The sequence below is a fragment of the Lonchura striata genome, chromosome 1 (assembly GCF_046129695.1).
Source record: "Lonchura striata isolate bLonStr1 chromosome 1, bLonStr1.mat, whole genome shotgun sequence".
NCBI classification, from domain to species: domain Eukaryota; kingdom Metazoa; phylum Chordata; class Aves; order Passeriformes; family Estrildidae; genus Lonchura; species Lonchura striata.
In genome coordinates, this window is record NC_134603.1 from 70,675,627 (window position 1) to 70,688,340 (window position 12,714).

At 37.9% G+C, this 12,714-nt stretch overlaps 1 protein-coding gene across 1 annotated transcript in view; it reads left to right on the top strand.

Annotated features, from left to right (window-relative positions):
- The window catches only part of ADCY2 (adenylate cyclase 2), a 203,459-nt gene that overhangs the window by 58,474 nt on the left and 132,271 nt on the right, over positions 1–12,714 (top strand). The window contains exon 3 of the mRNA XM_021546893.3: positions 4,537–4,698. Coding sequence (XP_021402568.2) covers positions 4,537–4,698 — 162 coding nt within the window. The remainder of the gene's footprint in view (positions 1–4,536; positions 4,699–12,714) is intronic.

Sequence of the window (12,714 nt, forward strand, 5' to 3'; positions counted from 1 at the left end):
TCTACTCCATGTACTCTTTACAGTTAAGGCAACCCCACTGAGGAGTAGAAACTGGTGGCACAAGGGATACAAGATGTCTCAGAACAGGTTGTATCCACAAAAACCAGCATGGATTCATGGCTTGGGTCCACTGTAGTTTGTGTCATCAGTTCAAACTAGTGACATTACCAATAGCAATGTCAGTGAAGCACCAAATATCAACTTCATACCAGTTCTCCTAGCTGACAGTCAACAGGACAGACTAAAGGCTGTATAAACAATGTAGATCTAGAGCTGCTGGGACAAAACTGCCAACATGAAAAATGCTCAGAATGGGTTTAACTTAAAGAAGAATCTACTTCTCTATTTTGTGCAGCCTGAATCTTTCTATTTTGCACGCTGAAGATGTTTAGTCATAGTTGCATTGTGTTCTGTGACAAGAAAGAGTTTTTGTAGGAGTTCATGATCATCATATCCCACACCATGGTGTCATTTTACCATTTTGTGTCCAGCTCTTTCCAGTGGCATCACTGAAGCAATCTGTATGTGAACTTTTGCCACCCTTCTGAAAGCAGCTGCACAAAATCTGCAGGAAAATCATCTGTTGTGTACCCATCCAGGCAGCTACATTACAACAGTCCACCATCCTTTAATTTGCTGTGGAAAGAACTGCCTACATAGTAGATGACAACGTCACCCTGCTGAAGTATGGGAGAAGAAATACAGAGAGCCCAAAACCCACTCAGAATTTGCTAAGCTCTGACAGTCAAGAGTGCTGGGCCAGAATCCTGGATAATGCTCGATCAAAGCAGGAAAGCCAGATACTTGTGTGTAAGATGTTGCACCAGTGTTAACCAAAAGTGAATGTTACATGCTGTGATGCACACCATCACTGCTCAAGCACTCCCATCTCCAAGGTATGGATAGCATAAACTCCCGGTATCTGATAATCAGTGTAAGTTCAGATCAGGACGAAAAGCACATTTCAGCTAGGCAGTTGTAGTAATGACCCACATGAAAGACTGCTTCCAACATAACAGCAACAGGCCTTGTGATTGTTGCACAATTTGGTGGAACAGGCTACTTTTAACAGTGTCAAAAATAGTGCACTGTAAATTAACTCTGTGTTTACTGGCAGGGACACACACCAAGTGCAGGCAATGCTGTGATCACTGGCATTAGCAAGTCTTGCAGTGAGATAATGGGGTCTTTCAGAGCTTGGCATCACTGCTTTTTGATGTTGTTATCAGCAATATTCTGCCAGTTCTTAGAAAATGATAATGGAAAGGACCATTCATGATAAAGATCAATGGTAAAGAGCAGTAAAAAGTAAAAATGGTGATCATTCTGCAGATTGTGACTCAGACCAAGAATTCTGTTCCTCTCTCTACCTGCTGAAAAGCCTTTGTGTGTTAACTCCTACAATATGAAACTTAAATACACTGGCGTTTCGAAACACGTTTAAAGGTCCCAAGTCTTACATACTATGTATGTCTGCAATCAAGATGAATGGTAGAAGCATCTTATTTGAGGCTACTTGGGGAAAACACTCTTCAGCCATTGTGAAATAGAAAAGCAACCTCTGTGACAAAAGGAGCTCTCTTGGGTCATTAGATTACTACTAGAAATAGGGGAAAAGCAGTGTGACAAAGAATTAAAGAGCTATTGATAGGTGCCATTTCCTACCTATATTTTGGAGGAGAGTTTCTGCCTTAGTATGACTGATAGATATCCTGCTTTGCAACAGCAAATTTCAAAGCTTCAGATATATGCAAATATATGTAATTATAAGACTTGATGGGTCATTTTTTTTTATCGAGTATTCTTTGACACAGTTCCTCTGCAACCCAGCCTATTTGAATATGTAATGTCAACAGTGGCTGAACCTCCTAAAAGTGTTCTCTGTTTGTAATTGTTGAATGTTGAAATTATCCATTTATTTTGACCAAGGAAAGTAGTGAGGTGATTTATAAGACAGTTATTTACAGATATAAAGGGAATTTGGAGCTGATAGAGCTGATATCACTAGCAGCATTGCAGAATGTCAAAATCTTGGACACATGCTTCGTAGCCTGTTTTATGTCAAAGTTGAAAAGCAACAGCATCATACACTGTCCTACATCCACTTGTAAGTTTGGAAAAGTACTTAGCATGTACCACACAAATGGAGTGGACCCTTTAGTTTGGCTATAAAGTCAGATATTAAAAAATATGCAAGTTATATTTTTTGAGACAAACCAGTTAAAGATGAATAATTTTTTATTTTCTAATAATAAAGTTTTCACACATATGTGAATACCACATAGGTAATGAGAAAATTACCTATTTGGAAACAACAAAATCTTGTTTATATGAAAAATCACTAAGAATGGGGGTGTTTGAAATCCTTTCCCAGGACTTGGATCTGGGATTCTTCCTCAAACTTTTTTTTAATGTTAAAATCACAGAATGGTTTGTGTTGGAGGAAACTTAAAGATTAGCTACTTCCAACCTCTCTGACGTGGGAAGGGCAACCTTCCACCAGAGGAGTTTGTTCAGCCTGGCCTTTAGCTGGAAACATATTTTAGGCATCTGGTCTTACATGCTAGTTGGATATTTTGCCTTTGGCATCTGTTCATCTTTGTCTTGCAGTAAGACATTCTCTTGACATTCCTTGGTGCTGCTTATCTCATTATTTGGGTTTTCCCTATACTGATGCTGGCTTTCATGACAGAAGATGTAATTGCTTTAACATGATTTGTTCTCAGCAAAATCACTTTTGCTATTACCTGTGTTTTTCTTAACTTTTGGGACTCTTGATTATGAATTGCTGTATATGCATTATTAGTGGCTGTTATTTCCATAGGAATTAAAGTGAAGCTGATGAGATTTACCCTTTTCCCAGCCTTTCAAAAGTACCTGCTATGTTTCTCTTTTCTAGCCTGCCAGAGCTTTCTACACCTTTCCCAAGTTTTAAAATTCCCAGTTGGTTCTGTCAATATCACAGCTGATTTTTTTCTAGGCCTGGACAGCTTTCAGCCGTCATATTGGCATAACCCTTCTCTTACTAGACCAAGTTTGTACACCCTTTTCTTTGCCGTTGGTTTTACTAACATCTGATCACTGTGAAAACTTCTAGGGAGGACTGAAACCAACGAGATATCAAACACTTTTGTTTTCTCGTGATATCTGTTGGTAGGTTGAAAGAGAGGCAAAGCAAAAGCTTTGCTTTTTCCTTGCTGTTTTTCTTGTTATCCCTCACTTCCTTTGTAGTTCTCTTTCATTTCATGCCTTGGAACTATTTGACTCTTGAGTATATGGGAGAGCTGACAGCATTGAAAAGGGTATGAATAGAAGGAGCTGGATTTATCTTAATGGAGGGATTGGAGAAAGATGAATGGATAACAGAAGTGGACATCTCCATCCAGTTTTGTCATTCTGTCCCTATGATGGAAAAGAATGCCTCCACTGTCCTGCAGGGGCACATACTTTCGACTTCAGTTTTGACTATGTAGTTGTCACATACAGATGGAAAGAATGCAGACTGGCACGAAGGGAAGTGAGCAGCAAATTACTCTTGCTCACACCTGCCTGGGAGATTTCTGTGTTCTCTACTGTGTGTATGAACTGCTGGATGGTGAATAGGCTTGCAAGTCAACTCAAGCTGATGGAAAGCCTTACATGGAGATATAATTATATACCAGCTGGCACATTTTCAGAATCGCCTACTTACTTATGTGTGCAAAACCTGTGTCCCAAATCTAGTCACATTTTCTCAAATAAGTGGTGGGGTTTGGAACATAAGCACAGCATCAAATATATATTTTCCTATGTGTAGCAAAGGAATCCCCTTTGCTGTTATGGGTTGGCTGTGCATTTTTTCCATAAGGTTACTTTGGACACTAGTACCCTTTAAAAGAAACTGACAGGAGATTCTGCATATGGACTGTGATTTTCTGAAGCTGTTTTTCATTATTAAAAAAATATATTACCTTAAAATATAGTGACTTTATGAATTTGACATAGGTCATGTAGATACTTATGAAATACAATCTTGTTACATCAAATTTCTTGGCTGAATTTAAGCTTTTTTTTTTTTTTCGCATAATTTAATGTATATGATATTGTGAATTTTTAGGTCATCAGGATGTACAAAATCTCTCTGTACTGAAATTAAGGGTTTGTGAGGAGTTTGGCAGAGTGTTTCATAATGCAGGTCACAATGAAAATTGACCAGTCCTGGGATAACTCTTTACTTGTAAACAGAGTATTATAAAAATAAAAATTTTAAAGTATAAAATTGAAGTAAAATTTGAAAAGTTTGGAATATTCTCTAGGTCTGAAACCATTATTTAGTATCTTGAAACCACACTTCTTAAGTCTAATGGAATATTAGACTTAAAAATTAATTCTTCCTAAATCAATTTTCTACAGTGTTTAGCAATGACTTTCCCGTGAAAAACTGGTGTGTAACTTTATGCTGAAGACAGTTCAAAATCAAATGCTATTTTAAAAATCTTATTCCAAAGTGAATTTGACATTATTCTTTTTTTTTTTTTGTCTTGGTGTCTCGCACAGGTATCATTTTTCTTGTTCATCATTTTTGTGGTGTACACCATGCTGCCCTTCAACATGAGGGATGCTATAGTTGCCAGCGTTGTGACCTCTGCATCTCACACGATTGTGCTGAGCGTCTGTCTGTCAGGTACAGCTGTTGTAAAGGAGCACTTGGTTTGGCAGGTAGGTGCTTTGTGGAGTTAATGAGTAACTGTGTGTTGAGTTGCCTGGTAAATGAGCCAGGAGTGCCTTAGTGGGTGCTTGGAATATAAACTTACTTCTGTCTTGATTTCTAAATTGCTAATTCACAGGTAATTTGCTTTCTAATAATGAGGGTGTCAGGAATGTTATGTCTTCCTGAATTACACGCACAAGTGGTGAAATATACAGCTATGTAGCACTTACCATGTGAAAACTTAAATTTCTGAAAAAATATGTGATGCAACTGCACTGTGGTAGGTGCTCTACCCCTCTGGTTTGTAAAGAATGTTGTTCATCTCCTCACCTCATTAAGGCCTTCCAAGACCAAGGAATTTTTTCAAGTAGCAAAATATTATCTTTGACATGGTTCCTTTTGTGGGAACTCAAAATGTCTCTCAGACATTTTTAGAGGTTCCAGGCCTTGGTAAGAAGCATTTTAGACCCTGGCAGACAGCTGAAAAACAGCTGTGATTTTGAGTTTGAGCCATGGAATGAGTTACCAACTTTGGAGGTGGAACAAGCAGTCACAAAAGGTTAGATAGTATAGTATAAGTAATTACAAAGTAGAAGGGAAATTTTTTTAGTATTGTACAGGGGGGGTTTTAGCACATGTACAGGGGGGTTTTCACTTTGTACATGGGGGTCGGAAGTTCTAAGATGGAGGAAAGTGGGCTGATCCTGTTCTTCCTCTTTCTTTTTCCTTACCTCCATGTTCATGGTGATGTTGGCATTCACAGATTGGTTTAGAGTAGAAAAACACTTGGCAACGTAGGTAGTAGGTATTGGGGAATAATTGTAAACATGTAATAGGTAATATATCATATAAAAGATAGCAGCAGCCCTGGGCGGAGGGAGAGACGAAGAAGACAGCAGACAGAGAGGATGTCAGGGTGTGTGTGTGCCTCTACCCAGGCCGCTGATCAAACAGCCGCAGTCCAAGAACATAATCTGTCAGATAACTAGCAATAAACTGCCTTGAGACCGAACAGCTAAAGCCTGCGGAGTTTTTCTTTGGAAGCACGGGTTGGAGGAGGAATTTCACCACCACATGAGACCCCAGAGCAAGGCTGGGGTTCTCACACCTTTGAATACGCTCAAGTCTGCTGGGTTAAAGTTCTGTTGTGAAGACATTGCCCTCTACAAGTCTGCTCTAGGTCTTGTCCTCCTTCTGTAACTCTCAGCCATTTATAGGAGTTTTACTGCCTCACCCTGGTTGATCCTAATGACTGAACAAGACTGGCTGGCTCCAGACTCCATGACATTGTGGGAACTCATCTGTGTTTGCAGTTGAATCTTGGATTGTAACTCAACTCTGATAATCTACCACATTACATACTGCAGATTAATAATTTGTAAAAATCCAAATATTAGAAGTTGTTTTTCCTTTTACAGAAGATCTTTTAACTGGTGAATTATTACAGTTTTAGTTGTAGTGCTTTGATGATCTCAGCTGACATTGATAGACATTTTTATTTTTTAAGGAAAACATAAGATTTCATTCTGAAAAACAAAGACATGGGTTTGGTTTTTAGTATAGTTATGCTATGTTAAGGAAACAATTATTTTAACTTTCTCATCAAAATGATACTGAATCTTTAAAGTAAACATGTTTTAATAAACATACTAATAGAACAAGAAAGACAGACATCACACTATTTATTATGAATAGCATCAAGAACAAAGCAAATAATAGTTTTAGCAAATAACCATAGCAAATAACCTTTTGAGATACTTATGGCTTACTTCGGGAAACACTGTGCCTGAAAGTGATTTTACAAATGTTCTGCCTTGTAACTTGTTGTTCAGGAAAATACTTTTTTTTTCCAGTGATGGCTGCAGGAATATGTTATATGGAATACTGAAATTGAAGTCTGGTAAACAACATGTGTTCTGAGATGTAATTCTCTGTAGAAATTTTAAATTATGAGCAAGGTAGTTTTGATTTTCTCTTGCTGATTTGGATTCGTTGAGTGTTTTTTTTTGTGAAGGGTGCAAAGTTGTGCTGCATGTTAAGCAAGAACTGTGGTTATCTGCAGTTAATATAGTATTTAAATAATTCAGTAATACAGTTATTGATATTTGTAGTGGAAAAAAATCAGAGAATTTTACTCTTCAGTTTTTTTGTTAACCTATGGCTTTTATTCTGGGCACCAATACATTGTTAAAGCAGTATTAATGTTTGCCACTCCTCTAAAATTGTTTTGGGTTAAAGTTGCTGTTTGCAAAAATTATTTATTTTTCTTGCCTGTCTAGACTATTAACATTTAGTATATCTAAAACCATGCTTTCAGAAGATGTTGTATTTTTAGACATATCACCTCTACAGAATAAAAAGAAATAATTCATGGCCTGTGAGGCAAAATTATTGTCTTTCATCTCTTCTCTAACTTTCTGTTTCATTCACAAAGAGTGGCAGTCTTGCCACAATTTGTAAATTTGTTGTTAATGTTTAGTTTCTGTGTTGTTACTAGTTTTCTATTCTGTCTTTGTAAAATGTGTTAAGTGTTATGAATAACTTGGCAGTTACTGGAGGTACTGAGTGCACTGCATTCTTGCGAATTTGTGGGAAGGACATAATGATGCTCCCTCATTCAATTTCATTTGTCCTCTGTACATTTTAAAATTATTATCATTTATACTTTGGAGTGTAAGCAAAAAGTTGTTTTGTGCTCTTTGCTTTTGAAAATTGAGACTACAAATAAGGGCTTAGGCTAGAGATACTGATTGCACTAAAAAGAGAAATAACATTTGTCAGTGATATACCTTAAGTTCATATAGGATATTATAGTATATATATCTTATATCCTTCAGTAGAGAATACCTGCATCTCCCTTAGAATTGCTCCCTATGTTTTGAGACTTCTGTTGTATTCTCTCTGAGCTTTCTCTTGGCTGAACAAACATTCTTTCAATCTCTTTCTTATGTCAGGTTCTCCTGCCTTATAATGCGTTTGATAGGCCTTTGCTAGAACTTCTTCAGTTTTTCAACATTTTTCAGTGACTGTTTGGCATCCCATAGCAATTCAAAAGTTAATCATACCTTCAGTCTATGAGAGAGAAAAATCTATGTCCTGAAGCATCTGCTCATTTTGAAATTTGGCAGAGCCTATCTGACTGGTTTTGTCATTCCTTTGTAATCTGTAAGATTTTACATCAAAAAAATTGCTTCCTTAAAGCTGCAAAGCTTAGGATGCTCTTGATCCTGGGTCTGTTGTTATTACAGGCACTGAAATGAAGCCTCCTGCTGGGATAAAGGAGGATTCTTCAACAGACTCTGCTGGTTACATGAAGTAGACTCTGTTTGACCTACATGTCTTTCGGGGAGAGGAAACACACCACAGTTTAAAAATTGGGAATGGTGGAGATACGCTTCCACAAGCCTTCGTAATTTTTCCATGGCTGTTGAGTGTTAGAATTCTGTTCATCTTTCTTATTAGGAATTTGTCTAGCCTTGTCATCCAGCTTCTGGATCTCATTTTTCTGGCCGGTAGGCTGACAGACCCAACAGGATCCAATTTCTGTTCCTTCCATGAGAGTGCTTGTAGACGATCATGAGTTTGCCTCATAACCCTTTTGTCAGTAAAATAAACGAGTTGCCTGCTTTTGCACTAGCTAAGCCTTTCATCACGTTCACAGTTGTTCTTTGAGTCCTTGCTTGTGCTTCATCAACATGTTTCTTGCAGCGTGGGCATTTCCCTTAGAGGAGCGTGCCAGGAGCAGCTGCAGCTGTGCCAAATGCGAATAGGGGCCAGGTCTACAAAGGGGTCAGTGTGTGCCGTGCCCAGCAGCACATCGAGACACAGCCCCTACAGTGCAACACCCGGCTCAGCCTCCCCGCACGCTTCTCCGCGGAATTAAATGCACAGCTGCGGGATCTCTGACGGGAAGGGGGGAAAAAGGCTCCTGTGTTCCAGCCTCAGTTTATGAAAAAAAAAAAAAAAACCTGTGTATGTATGTTTTGGTTTTTTTTTTTTTTCTGTTGAAACATTTAATCTTAACCTTTAGGAGGTGCACGATCTGGAATCTGGGGATGAGCCCCCTCTTTCCAGGTGAGAATCCTACTGCCAAGCAGAGGATGTTGCTCTGTGTGCTCCAGGACTGCTCTAAGAGAATATGGATCTAATTCTGATGTAAAGGCATTTGGCTCAGAAGACTTTCACGACTTTAACATCCCTTTCAGTTATTCCTGGAATGGAAAGTATTTAACTGCCATCTCTTCCTATAAACACATAACCTGTTTTTCCCCAAAGCAGAACAGATTCTAATCAAATACTTGTGTTTTTCCTGTTCTATTATCAACTAATCAACCAGTCTGATCTCTAAAATAGGCTTGAGACTATCATTAGAGCTACTTTATGTCTTAATCTGTTATAAAAAGAGGTAACCAAAATAATTAAACATCCTATAAGCTTCCATTTTTCTTTTCCCCTATGATTTATGTGAAGAGTCTGATTTTTTTATTTTAGTATTCTAGTTTTTCTTTCTCAGCAAGCAATATTGGTGCTCTTGCAATCATTTTTCATGAACTGTGGCTAAGTGTTTTCTAAACCTTGGCTAAATCACAACAAACTCTCCTTTTAATTTTTTTTTTTAAGTAGTGTGTTTTACCTTAGAGGATTTTTTGGTGTCTTCTTGCAGCTCGGTAAAAGGAGTCGCTTTTAAAGGCACACAGTTATAGCTAGGCAGAATGCATGTGTGCATACATGCAACTTCATATTGGCTTTGGACTATGTTCAGCAATGCACACATCAAAAGGAAATAATTTGTAACAACGTTTAAGAATGTCTTTGTTTGTGTGTCTTTATTTTTTCTCTGGTGAGAAAAAAATAAATGGTAAATGAAAAAATTATTTTCAGGAATGTTTGAACTGGGAAATTACATGGCTTCATCCACAAGATCTTGTGCACTTGCCATCAGCTAAGCTGAAGTCTACTCTTACAAAATTAAGCATCAGTGGCTATGGCCTATTCAGGAAAAAAAAAGAAACCAAACAACAGTGAATTGATAAAGGGAGTTAGCTTTATTAAGGAAAAAAAAATCAATTTCTTTATCACTACACATCTTGAAACAAATTATACCAAAAGCTCATCATTAGAAATGTAGCATGATTTTCAAAGATGGACAGCTTTGATTTTCATCTATAATTTGCAACATATCATGCAAAAAATTTTTTTAGAACACTGATTTAAACTTATCTGTTAACTTAGTAAATTTAAGAGGTGATGATATTTGCAAAAACTGTTTTATGTAATAGAATGTCACATCACAAAAATAAAAATAAAAATAAAATGCATCAGTATTCATTGGCTTATAAAAGAAGAAAATGTACAGCTCTAGGGCTCAGAAATAGAGTAGAAGTTGGTTTATGCTGTTATCACACAGTGCAAGAAAAAATCATGTTTATTAAAAAAGTCTGGGAAAAAAGCCCATGTCTTTAAGTACATCCAGTGCTGTACAGCCCCTGAGGCTATAAAGCTGTACAGTGAAAGTTTAAAGCACATAGGAACTTCATTCAGTCTGAGTGTCAAAATGCTGTTACTGGGGGCTGAATCTGTCCTTTTTCCTTGAATACTTTTATTTTGAAGGAGATGGGGAAGTGTTATTTGTGAAGGTAAAGCAGGTTAAACAACTCCTGCTTTCTGCTGCTCAGTTGCACAAGGTGAATTGCTGTTGTTCCTGCTGCAGGTGTGGAGGGCAGTGGCTGCCATGGAAGGAGAGAAGCTCCATTCCTTGTACTCCGTGTAGCAGCAGCTGCCACTGTCCTGTACCTTGTGCCTTTTTCCCTCTGCTCTCCCCCATCCTAGCAGCAGTCTGGCTCAGCACACAGTACAGCAGCTGGGAGCCACTTTGAGGGAGGAAGGCTCTGTCCTGCACTGCACAATGCAGCAGGCGTATTTTTTATTATTTCACCTTTTCTTTTCTCTTGATTTTATGCTTTATCTAGGCAGATAACTGAAATGCCATCTGCTGTGAGTTTTTAACTAATTTTCACAATCAGCAGATGTACTTTGTGTTTCACTCATTCTTTAAGACAATCTGTATGGTTTGGATGTTCTTATGAAGAGGCCACTTGCCTACAAGAGTATAGATATGTAGGAGAATGTATAATTGCATTTAAACATAAACACGGAGAATATGAATGTCTTCCAAAAAGTCCCTTAGGCTGTAAAGGGAAGATCTGTAATACTTAGTGTGATGGAAGATTCAGCAAAGTCCTAGGATTGTATTGTGAAATGAAAGCATGTGTGCAGGTGGTCATGTGGGTTTTCAAAAGCAGGATTTACCTGCAGCCCAAAGTCAGCATCTAAGAAATACATAGAAAATAGTCTTGGTGAGATGTGTAGGAAATAATCAAATTCAGAAGATAAGTAATAAATGCCTTCTTTTTTTTTAAATAATGGAAATATCTCCATGAGTTCTCAAATAACTCCAGTTAGCATTGATTTTTAAGCTTTACTGAAAGGATTAGATTGACATTTGTGTTAACTTTAAGTTAATATTTTTATCACCAGGGAATATTTGTTTATCACTTTCATACTACTTTAGCTTTTCCTATTCTAAAAATGACAACTTTTTGTAGCAATTTTTAGTTTTCCAAAGTATAAATTAATTTGTTGAACTAGATCCCAGTCTTTCAGTCTGTCCTTGAAATGATAAAATGTCTACATCAGAATGCTCAGCCTTGAGGCTACTATACTTCCAAAACTGTAAAAAAATTAAAACAGGTGCTAGGAAATTCCAGTACTTTTAGGCTGAAGCAGCGAACTAAACTGTCACCTATACAGCTTACCTTTTGCAAGGCAGTTGTATTCCAGATCTTTCTAGAGATTACTTTAATGTAAATAACTGACCAGTAAAAGTTTACACCCATGAATTCAGAATTTTGTAATACTGTCCATCCAGATAATTTTTCTTAGGTAATGAATCCTAGTTACTTTATATGACTTAGTTTTGCTGATTTTCTTCCATTTCCACAGATGTTGGCCAGCCTTTTCAGTTACATAGTACTTTTACAGATTGTTATTTTTTGTTAAATTTATTGTGAATTAGTTCTTTTCTTAATGCAGCTGGAACATTAAATTCTGTGAATGATACTCACTCTAGGCATGATGCTTTGTCATTTCATATACTCAAAGAATTACTGTATAGCTCTACATATCATTTGGAAGGATTCTGTAAAAGAAAAATGTCTTTCAATATCAATATGTGAATACATTTCCTCATCCTGTCAGGCACTTTTAGTGCAGCATAAAATATGGATCAGGAGCACAAACACCTGTTGTGCAGAGAAGACTTTGGTGAGTCAGAATCCACCTTGCAGTGATTCAAGACCCCATCTCTTTGTAGATGCCTGCAGTAGGATGTGATCTTTCTATTTGTCATCTAAGCCCCTGCTATCCACCAGTGCTAAGCTGCTGGTCAAGTAGAAGTCATTCCTCTTCCAGTCATCTGCCAAACCTTGCACTCCTGTGCACTCATGGCACTGTGTGCTCGTGCAAGTCCCTGGATAGCCCTTGTTTCCCTCAGCACACTTCTGCCATGTTTCAGTAAAATGCAGGCAAAACTGCCTTAACTGCAGCTCCAAGTGCCCATCTTGTAGGTTCTCTGATGGAATCAGTTAATGCTCCAAAATAAGCATGTGGAGGCCAGGAGCAAAGGAGGTGAACTTCTGCCACGTTTTTTTTTTTTTTTTTTTTTTCTTAGCAGCAACAGCTATATTGCTGGTAAAAGGGGAGCTGTTCTCTGGCCCCGAAGTTGGTAGCACAGCACAGCTTTTGTTTACCTGCCTAAACTCCTGCCCCTTTTCCCTTCCCCAAACACAGCGGTCAGGTGTCAGTTTCTTCCAAAACACTCCTGACATATTCTGTCCTCTAAGGCATGTCAAGGCTCTGGGAAAAGAACTGCTTTGCCCAGATCAAAGTGGTGCTAGTAAGCAAGGTAACAGTTGTACAGAAGCAATGGTCATGGAACTCAAAACTACCTTCTGCTCTGGTTTACC